Source organism: Diuraphis noxia, unplaced genomic scaffold, assembly GCF_037042655.1.
Source record: "Diuraphis noxia isolate RWA-SAM2 unplaced genomic scaffold, SU_Dnox_SAM2 contig0004, whole genome shotgun sequence".
Taxonomy (NCBI): domain Eukaryota; kingdom Metazoa; phylum Arthropoda; class Insecta; order Hemiptera; family Aphididae; genus Diuraphis; species Diuraphis noxia.
The window spans coordinates 59,730,394-59,749,191 of NW_028301714.1; the positions used below are offsets into that span (position 1 = coordinate 59,730,394).

The following is an 18,798-nucleotide window of genomic DNA, read 5'->3' on the forward strand; positions in this document are numbered from 1 at the left end:
TTTTTTTAAATGAACATATTCACGTTCACGTTTGTTGTTTTATGTCAAGCCACCCTACTAGAATTTCACGAATAATTCGGAATCCAATAAATATATTAGGAATATTTCAATATTATAATAGAAATAAGTTATTATTTAATATCATAATCATATTATTAAACAACATTATATTTACTAAATAGTCTTAAAAATCGTTCAAATTCATTAAAAAATATAAGCGTCCTCGTTCACGTATATAGGTATCGTTATCTAAAATATAAACCTGAAAACCTGCGTTCATAAATGACGTTCTTTACAAACACAGCATGCTTTATACAAACAGTAGGTAGGTATAGATTTCTAAGACTTAACAGAAACTAATCCAAATAATTTGCAGACGAATTTTACGCTGAGTAAATACTCTGATGTATCACAATATGCAGTGAAAGGATACTATTATTAAAATGGCTCATATTACAAATATATTTAAAACCAAATTCAATAATAATAATTTATAGTTGCAACAAATGACAATATAGGCATATACCTATTATCAGTTTTCGTATTACAACCATTTTTTTAAATTTATTTAATATAACGCTAATACATTTTTAATTGTGTACATATTTTAAGACGTCCTTCGTATAATTGATTGTTCGTAATTAAACAGCTAAAATAATAATTAATGAGTATTGAAATAGTTTGAAAAAGAAACGGCTCGTGTGGTATTTATTTACCTGTAATAATATGAAATATTCGTTTAACTATAAAAAAAAATAGCTCCGAAGGTAATGGCAACGCCATCTTTTATTATTGATATCAACGATTTGACGTAAGCGCGCGAAACATTTATGCTAGCCTACTAAATTATTATTAAAGTAACGATGTGTGGTGCGTCGATGATTTATTTTTCAGTAACTTTCATTTAATTTACGAGTATTATAGTGCGGTAATCCGAAGATAACAATTAATTATGATTTGGGGATTGGTGCTGTGTGCCCAGTGCCGGTCCAAAATACAAGCGAACTGGGCGGTTGCACGGGGTACTACTTTTTTAGGGGCGCTTTTAATATACGAATATTTTATAAATTTTAGCGTAATATTTATTCAAATTGACAATAATATAGCTAAATGACTAAATTATCTATGACACAATATTCTGTTATATATATATTTTTTATAGATTATTTTACTCCACTTTCCAGTTTTTATTATTATATTACAAATAATTTAAAAAAAAATACACAATGATATATAATCATTAACTCGGGAAAACCAAAAAGGTGTGTGTTACAGCCGATACGTCTATAAATTGTATCCAAATAAGTTTTGCAATCCTTTACCTATTCATAAATATAAGAATTTAAAATGTTGAATTTTGTTTAAAACAAAATATATTTTGTAGGTACATAAGTATAATGTAAGTATAAGTATTATGTAGGTACATAACACATAAGTATAAAAAGTATTAAATGTATTATGGAGAGCGTCTTTCAAAAAATTGCCCACGAGTCTAGAAATAATAAAATACAAAATACAATCAACATTAATTAATATTTACCATAAATACTTATATGATATAGCATTAGCATACTATATTTGCCAAAAAATAAGATGGCGGAACCCGGCTTCAACTAATGCTCAAAGATTATTTTAGTTAGAATAAAAGTCAGTGCTGTTTGCTCGGAAAAGTATTAAGTGATAAATTAAAAAATAATCGATAGAAAACCACACTCATTATTGTACCAGTTATACAAGTACCACACCCCCTGCAGAAAAACTGAAATTGTTATTGTTCCCATTCCGGTTGGCTAAGAGGGAATCTCTTGCTCGGGGTGACAATAAGTAGCGTCCCAGTGTACATTTTTGGTGTAGATTGCCTGATTGCGAGCCGGGTATTTTTATATTAAAATATATATATATTATACAACCAATTTAAAATCAATATTTTCCTTTACATTTTATCAGACTTAGGAAATTAGGATTATCAATTATTACTGTTATATTGTTATAATATTGGAATGATTCAAAATACTGGTTTTTTTTATTAATACTTTTAAACTTTTTTATTTAAACTTGTAATAAACAATAATATAGGTAATAAAAAAAATATTTGTATACGACATACTTTATGTTACATTATTAATTAATAATTTATTATTAATGCCGTCAATACACAGATATACTCATTCTGTCATTCAGCTGAACATCCCAACCACCTTAGACGCAACCCTCGGTACAAATGCAGACTCCACACTCCAAATCTTGACTTTTTTAAGAAAATATGAATTGTACAATTTAATTTAAAATATCATATTTAAGATACTTAAAAAAAAAAAATGTAATCAATGTAACGTTTACGACTAATGGCCGATGTCTTTTGATCAATAAAAAAAAAATATAAATATTATTTACATTTTCCGTCTGACCTCTGACGCAATAAATTATTCATGACAGAAACACTCAAACACGGATCGCAAATTCTCAACTTACATTTACCGCTTGCACGATCTACCGTTTTCTATAATCGAACATTATTGATTCGATACGAAAAAAAAATACCTGTAGAATTAACATAATATTCTGAAATATACTAATCATATTATTTTTGTAACTATCTTGATATTTCGTGCAATTTAAAGGTGTCCAAAAATTCCAAAAACATTTTTATATGTATAGGCATACAATTTATTTTTTCGTATGACGTACAATGGAGGAGGCTCTTAGTGAACAATTCCTGCTATTCATCTGTTGCCTTTAGATCATAATATTCTATATGATCTAAGCTGATGCCATAAGCATGCAACTATTGTAAGTACAACCCATGTAAACACTGAACAGTAAAAGTATCTATAATTGTCATATAATTACCTATTGGCTATTATGTTTATGTTAATAACTTTGTTATGAACCCATTTATAAACCTAACATTGACAAGACCCAAGAGTGTTGGGCGATGATGTTTTTCATGGATATTAAATATTAATATAATATACGATATATCACTTTTTTTCTTTGATAAACATATTAATAAATATTTTATGTTTTAATAAACAGGAATATGATGATCAGTATTGATGACTATTAGAAAGTTTCAAGATTTTTTTTACAAATTTAGGTACATGTCCAAGGGGGAGGGGGTGGGCCATTCGTCATCCTGAACATCCGCAACTGAAAATTCGGTCAAATCGACTTCCTAAAGAATAAAAAAATTCCTAGGTATTTGTTTTCAGAAGTTCTTTTTAAATATCTAAATAAATTTAAAAACGAGTTATGACTTTTTGAGCATTTATAGATATAATTTTTATTTATGACAAAATTATAACTTGCATTTTTGGAAAAAATATTGAAAAATTAATGGTTGTTGCTACTTGGCATTGCATAGTTGCATACAGACATCACATATTATTCAGTATTTACTTTATTATAATTTATATTTAATAGCAACATTGATCAATAAATTTAAATATTTTATATCATCTATAGCACACAAACATTAAATTATATACTTATATACTTATATATTATATTACCATTATTACCTACGAATTTAATCGATATTTTATATTTATACAATATTGTAACTTACTATATAAATCCTATCCAGTATCCTAAAATTATTAATGTTATAAATATAATATATGTATTAATAAATAATATAATGATTTATGTTTAATCTAAAATATAATAATAAATAAAAAAAAGTAAATCATCAACTACATATTTTTTGTTCATCACTCGTGAATCGTGGTAGCGTTTTTCCAGTCGTTCCAGACCAGTGACCCCACCACGACGACCTGTCCTATCAATACAAGCAGTTATCATCAGCTGGGTGTATAAGAAAGATAATGCGAAAGTGCAAAACAATAACAATATAATATGAGTCATACGGTCATACCGATTACCGACATACCATTATGGAACATCCTCATTCCTCATAGTCCATATAGCTGATACATGGAGTATAGTACTATTTACTGTGCTACCAACTTACTATATAGTCTTACTACCGATTACCGAGTACAGTTACAACTTACAGAGTAAACTACAGTAAAGCAGTAAACAGTAAACTACAGTCATTTGAAACGTCAGAACTTGGTGAACGTCGTACGTTTTTCTTTTATTCCCCATCTTGTTTTACAAGAATTGTTTTCCGTTTGACGATTTCCAGTCGTCTACACTCTTTTGTACTTAACTCTACAAAGCTAAACCAACGTCATGTCGTCGCTGTACCCTTCTTTGGAAGATTTAAAGTTGGACGAGTTCATTAAGGTATGTTCTGTGTTTCTTAGTAATAAAATTGTGAACTATTCATAATATGTCTCAGAATTTTGTTTCAATATAAAATTAACAGTTTACTTTTAGTAGTAAGTTAGTATCTGTAATGCCAAATGTCATTTTTAGAATTGATTTTTTAGATTGAATTACATTTTGTTTTTCTCACATACTTACCTTATTTTATTTGGTTTACTCATGTTGCAGACACAAAATCATATTGTTCAACAAAATGAGAATCCACCTCCATTTATGGCTATTTGTCCACCACATCCTTCGGGTATGGAACAAGAATCACTAGGTGCCATGTACCCAATACTCAATGATTACTCGGGATTAGAACTCAGTATTCTAGCACAGAATAACATAGATAATCCTTCCAAGAAAATTCAATCGAAAAATAATGTTGTAGCGATTCCTTTCCAGGATATTCCAGCGCATGTAACAAATGGCGTTCGTAAGGTAAATAATGATTTACATTTTACTTATACCTACTACTGTTTCTATGTTTGCAGAATTCTCAAATGCTAAAATTTATTTTGTTCTTTTTAGTTGGTGTTATGTAAAGATGGAAAAGGACAAATAGGATTAAAATTGTCCTCATTCAACAATGGCATATTTGTTAGCGTTGTAATACAAGACAGTCCTGCTGCTAAAGCAGGTTTAAGATTTGGTGATCAAATATTACAAATAAATGAAGTTTTTGTTGCGGGAATGAGTGTTGATAAAGTGAACAAAATTTTTAGAGAATGTTCAATAAATAACATAAGTGTTATTGTAAGAGACAGGTAAAATAAAAAAACTTTAAAGAATTTCAGTTAAGAAAATGTCAGTGCACAATTTTTCTTCTTTCTCTGACCCAACGCTACAACAAACCAATCCTGTGTTTAGATTTTTAATATTAGAGCGAATTAATTTAATATCAAATTCTAAGCTAAGAGCATTTAAGCCTACTACATTACTTATATCATAGTGTCAGGGTTTTTATGATATTTTGATTTTTATACAGTTAATAAGTATTTTTAAATTGTAATAATTGACATGCTTATAACTTATATGAAAATTAAAATATCATAAAATAGCAAAAGTAGGACTTAAATTAAAGTTTGTTAATAGTGAATTCACTTAACCAAAGTAATAACACAGGATTCTGTTTAACGTAAATTTGCTATTTTTTGCATGAGTTAAATAAAGAAAACAATATTGTGCTGTAATTTCTAAAATATATTTATTAATATTTTTTTTATTCTCAGGCCTTTGGAACGTACAATAAATCTCTACAAAGACCGTGCTGGTCAAATTGGATTTCAGTTCAAAAATGGTAAGATTAACAATATTGTTAAAGATTCATCAGCAGCTCGTAATGGAGTTCTCACAGATCACCAGTTATTGGAAGTCAATGGACAAAATATTATCGGCATGAAAGACAAACAAATAGTGGATATTATTGCTAAAGCTTCAGACTCAATTAGTATAACAATCATTCCAGTATCAATTTATGAACACATGATCAAAAAGTATGTTAAATAATTTTTATTAGTCACTTGAAAAAAAACCTAACATTGTTTAACATAAGGATTGGATGCCAATGCCAATTTGTGTTCTTAGGATCGTTCAGCAACACGTTTGACGTGCATATAAATGTTTGAAATTAATTGTTTATATTCATTGTTGAATATTATTTTTATTAGTGTGAATAAATAGATATTTTAAAACATGCTCATATACATTTTTCAAAATTATGACTATAATATGAGAACAGTTAATATTTATTAGAAGTTATTATTAAATGTACTCACTGAAGTGACTGAGAGGACCACCAAAAGATGTATGCAGATAATTAGTTAAATAAGGACTGTTATATAGCTTGTTTTTAATATTTTTGAATATTCTGTGTTTGTTGATCACTAATATAATTTAAATCAATCAGGGTAATAATTCTTTTAAATTTAAAAATTATATTACTTAAGCTCCTCTATTCTGTTCTTGTTATAAACCTTCAGCTACCTTCAAAATCTCACACATTTTTTTTAAAAATTTTTTTATAAAGTTTTTCTGACAATTGGTCATCTAAACTTAAGGCTAAAAGAATATATATTTTGATGTTTTGAAAAAGGTTAACATAGAATATTTACGGAATAGTAATAATTGATAATATAGAAATTAAACAACGTTTGATAAACTTAGAACTAATTATATTATTATATACAGAATAGGTATGTACAATTAAGATTTATTAAGAATTAATAAATGATAGAATAAACAAAACACACACATTTTTTAAATGCCCATTTATTTTCAACCAATGCTTAATGGACCAGGTTATGGTCAAAACTATTTATTTCATTGTAGTTTTTTGTGTTAGTTTAATATTCCTCAATACTCTTAATGCTATTACTTCGATTACTCATTATTTTTTAAATATCCTTACTGACATCATAGCAGTCCATTGCTTGTAATTTTCATTTTATTATTTTGTCCCCTCAAATTATTCCATCAAGCTAGATTAAAAATCTATAAAATGTATTAATTTGATAGTGTGTTAGGCATATATAGATTATGTATATTATTTATTATATAAAAAAAAAAATGTTTAAAAATAATTGTTCATTAATTATTTAATTTTAATTTTAGGATCGCACCATCATTGATCAAGAATATAATGGATCATTCGTCCATTTAAGAACAAACAAAAAACTTATCCATCTGTTGAAGTCATATTTAAATTTTATTATTTACTTAACATAATTTTATTTTAGTTGTGATTTAAGTATGCATGGAAAAGTCATCCATTATTCATAAATCATCTAGCTTTTTTTTATACAATTATAATGGGCAAGATATATCAAATTATACTTTCTACATTAATTACACTATCATTCCATTGATTCCTATGTTACTTATCCTTTATTTTTATTTATTATTTTTTATGAATATTATATTATGAAGTGTTAAATGTTACACAAAGAATTTGGAGTCATTTTTTAAGGTGTATATTAACTTATTTTATTTAAAGTTAATTTGAAAAACTATGTTTTTACTATAGATCTTTTATTATTATTAATAGTTAATAGTTACATTTTGTTTTATTTTATATTTATTTTTTTTATTACACTAGCACTATTTATATTTTGTAGATATGATCTACAATTTAGTTAAAGCTTTGTTCTAGCTTAATATTATAAACTATTTTAATTAACATAATGGTTTTAATTTACTAATCCTATTACAATAATATTCTTTGATAAAATATAGTCTTACATAGACAAGGAAATCAATGTAAAGAAATTTTTATTTTGTTGGATGAGTTTTGGTGTTGTGTAATTGGGTAACCCGATATAAATTGCAGTTGATGACTAGTGTTTAGTAGATGCTTAGATAACCATTTAAAAATTAGTTAGAAAAAGGAGTAAGATTCTCAGTAGCATACTATGAACATGGTTAATAGGATATGTAATTTTTAGATGTAATAGAAACACCAGTAATAGTTTTCGTGGAGGCGGTATATTAATTGCTGTAAATTCCAAGTTCAGACCTGTTATAATATTGTCACTGGAGTGTTGAACGAGTGTTTGTACATAATATTACCTTTCCTGGAGGTGCCTCTATACAGTATACTACAACTAACTGGTATTTATTTGCCTTCTAGTTCTGATATATTTAGGTTCTAGGTATGAGCATCATACCGAATCCCTGAATCATGTTTGGGAATCATATCAATTTAATTCTGTGATTGTTTGTGGGAAGTGGGGATTTCAATTTATCAAATATTAGTTGGACCAACAGGGTTTCAGGCCTCGAATACAATGGTTCTGTTACAGATAATGTTCGTCAGATCGGTGATCAGTACGGTACTCTTCACTTCAAACAAATAAATAATGCCTCTAATGAGTTTTACTCTGTCCTTGATTTAGTTTTCTCAAACAGTAAATCTACCAAAATTGAAAAGTCAGCCGAAGCTCTTGTGCCGTGTGATGATTACCACACAGCAATTGTTATGATTATAATATGTATTTGTCTCTCTGACATACTTGTCCTTAATGAACAACATTCCTATAGAGACTTCAAAGGGGCTAACTATGAAAGAATTAATGATGTTTTAGGGACTATTAAGTGAGTATTCAATTTATTGACTTTAACAGTCGAACAGTCAGCTGCATTTTTACAGAGATCATTTTTGCATGTTATTATCATTGATGTCAATGCGTACTTATTGTGAATCGTAATTTTCGCTTAGGGTAACTATTAACTAAAAATCTAAAGAATTGTTCTGTCAAAAAGAAACTCGGTCTGTTCTGTTATTATTTCTCCAGCACTGGTTCTGCTATTTGCTAATGATGCTAAGATATTTCATGCAGTGTCATCCATAGAAGACTGTAAAATACTTCATAGTATTTTGAATAAGTTTTCTTCTTGGTGACTTGGTGTGAGATTGTTGGGTTCTCTCTGAATATTGGAAAATGTAAAACTATGTCATTCTATCGGATTCGGGATTTTATGAAGTTTGACTATTATGTAATTATGTACTTGTATTATTATCTATATATATATATAAAAAAATAAAAACTATTCATACAAAAAAATATAAATATTTATCATAATGATTAAAATTAAAAATGCAATAATTATAAATACAATTTTTATCTATATAGTAGTATGATTTATCAGTTTAATAACTGTCGTCAAAAAAAATTAATTTTTTTAAAAAACATTCCTATATAGGTATATGTATAAAAATAGTAACAATATATTTAAAAAAAAAAAATTATGCTTATCTAGTCCTTGTTCTGATATTATGACTAACTTTGAAATTTTTCATCGAGAGTAAACGACTAACAAAATGCCAAAATGTCGAACTTAAACTAACAAAATTTCGAATTATACTGACAAAAATTTCAGCTGTTCGCTTGTTCAGTTACCCATGTACGATATATACACGGTAGACATACCCATCAGTCATCACCGGCATCACTATAGATAGAGATAGGTATCTATAACCATATAATTAAGATAAAAGAATTAGTAAGTGTTTGATTATTACATGCAGCCAAAAATCAAGCATGTTTAAAGTCCAAAAAAGTAGTCATTGGTATATAAGATTATTTATAGATTTTGTCAGGTAAATCATTTAGTTACAATTTATATTAATAATTATTGAAAGTTTGATTGTTTTGATTTTACCCATAGATATATATATGTCTATGATTTTACCTAATTATATGTACCGGATTTTTATTACCGGGTTTAGTGTGTGACCTACGACTTGAAACAAATAACAAACCTATGTTTGCTTATCTTTATAATTATATTATATATTTACTGGTTTTTACCAATAGATATTTTGTTTTTGTCATTCTAACATTATCGATAATATTATCGTCATTCGTCAGTACGACCACAACTGTCCACAACTGACCAGTACATGTTCTTCTGTTTTCTGTTATCGCGTATTCGCGTGTTAAAAACTTTAAAATGTTGGCAGTCGAATTTTATTGTATACGATTATTTCTTCTGAAAAACATAGAATTTTTATAAACATTTTTTTTATTCTGATATTGAATATAATCCGTAATCTGTAATAATAAAATAACCTAATTATATAATTAATTTGATTGTTTATAAATTTATTATCGGTCCGGTAGCCGGTAGGTCACGCATACAAAACGAATCCCTATACAGAAGGTCACGTGATCGACAGGTCACATACTAAACGAATACCTTATAATGTTATAATATTATATTATGCATAGTATTGTGAAATCTGTAGGAACAAACAATTTTATTGTAATCACGAAACATCATGGACCATGATGGACGTAGGACGATGACAGACATGAGGCAACCGAGCAAGAACGTTGGAAAACTAGCGGGAAGGATATCAATCGGAAATTAACAAAGAGATGGCTGCCGGTATGTTTAGGACGTTTAGGTTAGACCACGGACTATATATTATATACATATATCTTAGTCTGTGGGTTAGACGACGACCCGTCACCCTGTCCGGTCATCGGCATTCCCCGGCGGTTGCATTTTCTGATACCTTACCTAATACCTATTCAGATTTCAGATGAGTCGGACGTGCCGTGATGATGGTCGGGTGACGGGCGCCGGGCGCACGGCGGTGCGAGACTGCGAATCTCTTTGTATTTAAATTCGTATCGGGTGGCGACGGTTGGTAACACTGCTCGATCGCGCGCGATTTATCATAAAACATTTTTCGCCGCCGCCCGCCACCAATAGCGAACGCTGATCCGCGTCTCTCGGGTTTTTTCGCATCGTTAAATTGGTATGGCGTTTATGTTATGTCTTATGTTCATTACTGACTTTCCACGGGGCTGAGTAGCACGTCGTCCGTTAGAGTTGCCGAGTCCACTGTTAAGTGTTAACCGGTTAGCCGCGAATTACGCCGACAGACAAGACGACATCCGGTCCGGAAACAGCGAACGAATTATATTCGACATCAAAATACACGGCTAAGATATAAACATGGGCACGTATCTGAGCAAGCCGATCACCGACAAGGAATCTCATGACACAGACAATGAGTGGCTGTCTTGCGGTTCTAGTTCCATGCAGGGCTGGCGTGAATCTCAAGAGGTAAAGCTATGGGATTTTAACGATTATCTAGAGAACTCCGTGACTGGCATCTCCGGAGTCCGGACCTAGTGCTGATCCAACCCTATAGGAAGTGGGGAATTCGATAAATACTTTTATGAATTTAGCGGCATGTAAATTTTTGTGGGATGTAGTTGGGTGGGAGGAGTGTGCGTGCCCCTTCGCACTCCTGCTATAGAATTCCCTAGCTACTAGATGTGAATGGCATAAAAATGTTTCTGAATGTAACCATCTTGCATTGAATTTGAATTTCGGTGTTTGTTTGATATTGTTGTATATGTGTGTATCTGTATAGATTTTTATTTTTATAGGATGCTCACAACTGTTTGTTGGACTTTGACAAGAGTGTTGCGCTCTTTGCTGTATATGATGGACATGGTGGTGCTGAGGTTGCTCAGTATGCAGCTGAAAAGTTGCCATCCTTAGTTAAAAACACTTTGTATGATAACCAAGACTACAAAAACGCCTTAGTAAAGGCTTTCATGGACTTTGATGACAGTCTAATCGAGACACCCGTTGTTGAAAAATTAATTACTCTCCGAGAAGAAATTAATGAAGAGTGTGGTAGGTTAAAAATATGTAGTAGGTAGTTCCTAAGGAAATTTATTTTGTAGAATTTTCCGTTGTAAATAAGATAGCATCTTGAGTATATAATATATAATATATTTAATATTTAAGTATCACTTATAAGATGTAATTGAATTTAAAATTTTTCTCTTTTACTACTTTTTCATACTTCATATTACCATAAACTTATTCCTTTAGTGATGTTTTCATGAATATTAAATGAAGAAGTTGTATATAAAGTATAGAAACTAAAAAAATTGTCATGACTACCTATTAACATTTTTTTAAATTTGAACTATAGCCGGGATCAGAAATTAGTTTTTATTAGGTCTAAATAATAAAAAAAAAAATTAAAAGCCAGGAAAAAAATATATTAGTTGATAAATCTATTTAATTTGTATTAGAATATTAATTCAAAGTTTAAACAATTTAAGATAAATTTTTAATATAATATAACATAAATATTATGAAGTTTCATAGCTACACTAATAATTATACAAATTCATACTTTATTGAAAGAAAGGATGCTATATAGTGTGTGGTCTACCAGCAATGATTAGCAGTAGCGTTATGGTCACCATGCTGCTGTTGACGTCTACCAACACTGCTATGATGACGGTCGATTTGTAAAGATTTTGCTGGGGAAGCCCGGAACCAACATATTTTCCTCTTCGTGGGACAGAGTATAGTCCATAGTTGTTCTAACTTTTTCATCTAGCAACTCCTTTGGGTGTTCACACAATATTTTGACAGCTACCAAATTATTATGTAAAAATCGAAACAACACGGATAATATATGGCCAATATAGGTGATGATAACAGTGACTTTAGTACTAGAAATAAAACTTCCAAGTGGTCGTGTGATATGTTTTGTTTTTGTTCCCATAATGATAAAAAATAATTTTTGTTACTATTATACACAAGACCTATGATAAAATTATTGTGAAGGATAATAGGTATAATGATGGTTTCTGGTGTTTTGACGCGACGACCCATGACGCACAGTTTGAATACGTTTGGTATAGTCTATATGTTTAATTATTACACAATAAATTTCAACTATCATAGTTATATATTAAATTTAGTACAACAAAAGACTTACGAATAGTATGATCATCCGGAGGTTCTTAACCTGGCACTAATAAAATTAATACTGTATGTGCCTTATATATGATAACATCTTTACGTGTACCTAGATAGCTGTTTATAAGGCTTCTTCTTAATTATCAATACTTAAATTTATACTTCTTAATTTACAGTTTATGTAATGGTCTCACATATGTGATCTATTACACTATTTATGATTAAATCAAAGTAATTTTCCATATTGAGTATATGAATATGAGTTCCAAAATAAATAATATATATAGAATACATTATCGTCAAGCAATAAGTAGTTTAAATTATTTGTTAGTATACTATTAATCAATGTCTCATTGATTTATATAATGCTACACTACTTTACCTGCCACAATATTTACCAAGTATTTTAATAATGTCTAGATGACTACGATTTACTTTAATAAGTATATTTTGTTCAAATTAATATTTATATATTAAGATTAAAACAATAACAATTAAATTTTAGCTGATGAAGAAGAAGAAAGAGAGGAACTCAGTGAACTTTATGAAGAAGCTAAAATGCCAATCGAAGACATAATATTGAAGTATAAAAATAAAATAATTGAAATAGATCAGAACAAAAAAAGTTGCATTAGCCAAGAAAGTGAAGATGAACCTAGTTCTTCTAAAGAGTCTCCTATTTCAAAGCCAGGATCTAGCGGTATGTTAGATAAAAATTGTTTTTAGAAAAATTCAAAAAATTTGTTATTATATTTATTTTATTTTATTTAGTTGAATCAAATGATGCCTGTGGCTCTAGTAACAGCAAAACAATAACAGGTACACATTAATTTGAATTTATCTAATTTTTTTAAAAATATATTAATTAATTGTTAAAACTGGTATAATAGATGATAATAAAACAAGTGTTGGTAATGGTATTGATGAAAGCGTATCAGCCGGAAGTTCATCAAGTGCTAAAGTCAATGGCTCAACAAATGATGATGAAGAGAATGACAAATCTGAAGAACCTGTTACTGAAAGTAGTGAAGCTGAATGTGGTCCCAGCAGTAGTAATGGGCAAAATGGCACAGAAAAAAATGCTGGAACTGTGTGTTTAATTACTGAGGATTCAGAAGACGACAGTGACGATGATGATGATGATGAAATATTTGAAGCCTCAATTAAGTTAGAGTAAGTGTTATTACTATCAATTTTTTACGTATACCTATTTTTAGATGTCTATTTTGGTAACGAGTCACTTCCCCGTCCAATACTCTACAATACTATTTCACATGATAAAATGTTGTCTAATAATAATAATAATAATTAATACCTTATATTTGTAAATGATGAGCAATTCCAATTAAATATTTATTGAGATTACGTTCATGGTGAGAACTTACAATTTTTATAATCCGTGTAGTTGTTTTCGTATATTTTTTCTCTTTAGCTACCTAAACTTGTTCTGCTATTATTGATTGATTTTCATTTCTGTTAACCCTTGTTCTTTTTTTATTATGACTATTAATCGCCATGTAGTTGATTGAGATGTACCTAACAATGACGAAAATGTTAGGTGTGTGGTTGTGAGTGTTTTTGTGCTGAACAATTTCATCATTTACTTATGTGCCCGTCCACGACTCTTGTACATATTATATTTGATGTGTTTCCAATAGGTTTTTTCATTTTTTGTATAATCCTTTTCAAAAATATTTTCTGCATATACTAATAAATTTTTTCCTTTGCTATTTTTTACGTAAGTCATTTTAAAATAGTAAAAACAAAATAGATTAATTGAAAAAATCTTATGTACGTATTACGATGGTTGAGACGTATAACAAAAATATAATAACACAACTGTTATTGAAAAACTGTTAAACTATTTTAATTTGTTAGTTTTATTAATGCATACCGGATCCGTTTTAGGATAATGTATATTGTACCTCGATAACATATCCTTATAGTTAATTTATATTTGATAAAACCTATACGAATAAATATATATTTAAGTTAATTTGTACAGGGTGCAATATAAGTGTATAAACCTACTATGCAGTATAAAATTAAAATAAATTGTTTTATACTATCGTTATCTGTTATATCTTATATCCTTATTTGGACGAAGAAAAAGTAATGTGAAAATGTTTAACGAGGACATGTGTTAAGGGGATCTGTCCATGAATCGTCCATATTATGTACAACTAAAAGTCTTAGTGTATTAGAATTATGTAACTTTCATATTTATATAGTTTACAAGTGATGTAGTTCCTGTATTTTTACACATTGCTTTATTTTCTTAATTCCAAATAAGGTCTTAATAATTTATGACTTCTGAATTTTTAATATATTTAAAACAAATTCTTGTTTTTGTACTATTAAATAATATAATATTTAAACAATTCATTAAAAAGTACTTAATCTCTTTATAGAACACTATATAAAAAATAATATGAAACACCATACTAAAACTATATCTTAATAAATATCAATATGTTAGTGTGATGGTATTTTTTTGCTTTTTGCACTAGGAAGTATTGAATTTAAACTGGCAACAATGTTTGGCAACTTCTTTGTACAAAATACAGATTGATAAAGTGCATTTAATACATACAATTTATTTTTAGTGATGAATCAGATTCAGACAGTGATGAAGAAGATGAAACTCCGAGCAATAGTTTTATATATGAAGAAGACGATGAAGAGGATAAGGTAATAAATAGTAATTAATTTTTATATTGGATAGTGTATAACGTTTTAAAAGAAGCATTTTATTATTTTTAAACTGTTATTTATCTAAACTAGTGGTTCCAAAATATTTTGACTTACATTTCTCTTAACAACAAGTGATTGAATCAATCAATTTTTTTTATTGTTTATATATTATTATAATATACAGTGTCCTTCAAAGATTTTCTCATTGCTATATTATCCCCGAAATAATGGAGATATCGAAATTCTGGTTTTGTAATAAGACCCACTGGGATGAGTACTACAATTATTTCATGTCATATCTAAGAAAAAAAAAAAGAAAAATATTTTTAAACTTTTTTATCAAATAATAAAATAAATTACAAAATAAAATAATTGTAGTTCTTATCCTGGTGAGTCTTAAAACAAAACCAGAATTTTTATATTCATTATTTCGTGAGATATCGCAATGGGCAAATCTTCAGATACCCTATATATACTAAAATTGTTTAGTAAATTAAATATAAATTAAAAATTGACTTACATATTTATGCCTTATAATGCTACAGTTTAATATTTAATTTTATAAATAATGTTCAGTTTAATTTTTTAAAAACAATTAGGATGTATAAGGTGTTATTAAGTATTAAAATATTGATTTGTATATATAATAATAATAAATATCAATTATTCCCTATCATAGCCTGGAAAAGATAGTGGTTGTACAGCAGTAATGGCTCTTTTAGTAAACGATGTACTTTACGTTGCTAATGCTGGAGATTCAAGGTGTGTTGTTTCTATTGATGGCAAAGCTCATGATATGTCAAAAGATCATAAACCTGAAGATGAACCAGAGTTACAGAGAATTTGTAAAGCTGGTGGCAGGGTTTCTAGCGATGGACGAGTGAATGGAGGCTTAAATCTTTCTAGAGCTCTAGGTAAAAATTTCTATAGTTGTCTTGTGATGTACTAAAAAATAACAGAATTATATAACTAAATTCATTTTTCAGGTGATCACAATTATAAAAAAAATAAAGATCTTCCAAATACTGAACAAATGATAACAGCTTTACCTGACGTAACTGTCTTGGAAGTAACACCAGATAAAACCAACTTTCTAGTATTAGCTTGTGATGGTATTTGGAATTCATTAAGCAGCCAAGAAGTTGTTGATTTCATTTCAGATCGTATCAATAAACCCGATGTCAAATTATCATCAATTTGTGAAGAAGTATGTAGATATATTATTATATACATGTAGTTGATTTTTTTCACTATGTTAAATCATTATTTTAGCTGTTTGAACAATGCTTGGCACCTAATACATTAAGTGATGGCACTGGTTGTGACAATATGACTTGTATTATTGTCAAGTTAAAACCAAAACAAAAGCGTTGTCGTTCAGACGACGAAGATGATTTAGAAGGTGGCGAGTGTAAAAAGTATAAAGCAGATCCAACAGAACCTGAATCTGTACATTAATGTTCCTCCTGGCATCGAAGATTTGGTTTGACGAGCTGTTTGTATTTGTTTCTGAATTTTACAGATGCATGCGACTGATTTATGGATTAATTTCTTTTCTTAAATTTTAACAAGGAAAAAACATTATTTTATAATTTATATGATAATATTATTGTAGTGTACTTTTATTATATTTTTCATAATTAAAATTTCATATGATAATAAAGTTATTTTATAATTTTAATAATATTGTACATAGTTAATTTTAATAATTTGACACAAGTATTTTTTTTTATTACTTATATGAAATATATATACACTGTATATGTATTAATTAGTTATACATTTTTGTTCATAATTATTTATTTTAATATTTCAATTAGGTAATTTAGGTAATATAATTAATGGTTATTCATAAACTATGAATTGAATAACAATTATGTTGAAATGTATTTATTTAATCTAATTTAAATTAATAATATAATTCTTACTAAAATAAACAAATGTTTTTGTTAAAAAAAGTACAAAGATGAAGTCTTAATTAGAGTAAATTTTAAGAAGCCGCTACACCCGCATGTGTTGTCTCCGTCTTACATGCGTACTACATAGCAAATTTTCGTTCGCTAGATTCAATAGTGTGCTGTTAGTTTTGATATTAGAGTGAATTGACCCATTATCAAACTTTTAGGTAGGAACATTATCTCTGTTCTCATGTTGGTTTTTTACGATATTTTAATTTTTAAACGAGTTATGAGCATGTTAAGTGTGAATATTTAAAAATTCACATAACTCATTTAAAAATTAAAATATCGTAAAAACCAACATGAGAACACAGATAATGTTCCTACCTAAATATTGAGATATTGAGTCAATTCACTCTAACATCAAAACTAACAGCACAATATTAAATCTAGCGAATGAAAATATGCTATGTAGTACGCATGTAAGACGGAGACGACACATGCGGGTGCAGTGTCCTCTTAATAAGTCCATTTTCAAATATATCAATTTAATATATATTTGCTTACTGCAGTGTTAACTCAAAAATATCACCAACATTTTTATGGTGGTTAAATTTCAAGCTTCTAAATTTATATCTATACTAATAAAACTTATTTTAATTTATAATATCCAATGAGATGTAAATAACTTAATAGATCTTAATAATACACTAAAACTCAATAGATCGTAAATAATGTTATCATTAAATCTGATTGTTCAATTTCACTCTAATATTAAAACTAACAAAACTAATCTGCTAAAACGCTGTTAAGAGGCCTTGCTACTACTGTCAATTTTAATTCTAAAGTTTGGAAAAATTATTTTATATTGCATGATTTTAATAATTTTGAAAAAGATGTTTAATTCATTCAGTGTATTGGTGTATTATTCAGAATACTGAAATAATGCAATCATATTTAATTTTGAACTCTAACTGAAAACTTGAAACATTGATTTTATATTTTTATCAAATCATAATTGTTATTATACTTAACTCAATGTTAACTTTATTTAGCCAAAACAAGTAAGTTGCTGATAAATTTGTATGTATGGTGTAATTTATATTGTTATGGAATTATTAATACCATGTCCATGTGCGTGGGAGATCGGTATTCACATGCAATCACAGCATAACTTAACCTAACATAGATCCCGGGTGTTGAATACCAAATTAGAAATTGTTAATTGTTCCTCTTCCATAAAAATATTAGAGAATTATAGAAATCGTTTATGAACGGTAATCATCAGTAGGAGACCATTAAAAAATGTTTCTGTTATAATTCATTGTATTTCTTTGGAATTTGGATAGCATTATGTATTAGGATAATGATATTATAGTCTTAGTGGTCTTACTCATATAATATGATCATCAAAATTGAAATAAAATATTTACATTTATTTTTTTAATATTATTTATATTTTAAAACATGTATGTATTAATGTTTAAATGAACAAAATAATTTTATAATACTTTCTAATAGCACAGTTTCTATATTGCTAAGTAGTTAATACTAAAGTAGAACCACTTAAGTATTTGGCGTCTGATCATTACTTTTAAATTTATTGTTAATACAATTTTTTAGCGCATATCATTTATAGCCTTATTTTATTATTTACATGATTAAGATTATGTCAACAGATTATAAT

At 28.3% G+C, this 18,798-nt stretch overlaps 2 protein-coding genes across 2 annotated transcripts; both read left to right on the forward strand.

Annotated features, from left to right (window-relative positions):
- The first annotated feature begins 3,854 nt into the window (after window positions 1–3,854).
- Window positions 3,855–7,458, forward strand: LOC107161483 (syntenin-1-like). The gene is made up of 5 exons (XM_015507904.2): window positions 3,855–4,251; window positions 4,462–4,716; window positions 4,807–5,042; window positions 5,508–5,771; window positions 6,889–7,458. Exons 1-5 carry the CDS (start codon window positions 4,198–4,200, stop codon window positions 6,935–6,937), a joined length of 858 nt encoding a protein of 285 aa, XP_015363390.1. The 5' UTR covers window positions 3,855–4,197; the 3' UTR covers window positions 6,938–7,458.
- A 3,011-nt stretch (window positions 7,459–10,469) lies between these two features.
- On the forward strand, window positions 10,470–16,897 carry LOC107161481 (putative protein phosphatase CG10417). Its single transcript, XM_015507902.2, has 9 exons — window positions 10,470–10,851; window positions 11,181–11,433; window positions 13,025–13,219; window positions 13,291–13,338; window positions 13,410–13,692; window positions 15,126–15,210; window positions 15,893–16,127; window positions 16,200–16,420; window positions 16,486–16,897. The coding sequence occupies exons 1-9, from the start codon at window positions 10,741–10,743 to the stop codon at window positions 16,669–16,671; spliced, it is 1,617 nt and encodes a 538-aa protein (XP_015363388.2). The 5' UTR covers window positions 10,470–10,740; the 3' UTR covers window positions 16,672–16,897.
- Window positions 16,898–18,798: the final 1,901 nt, after the last annotated feature.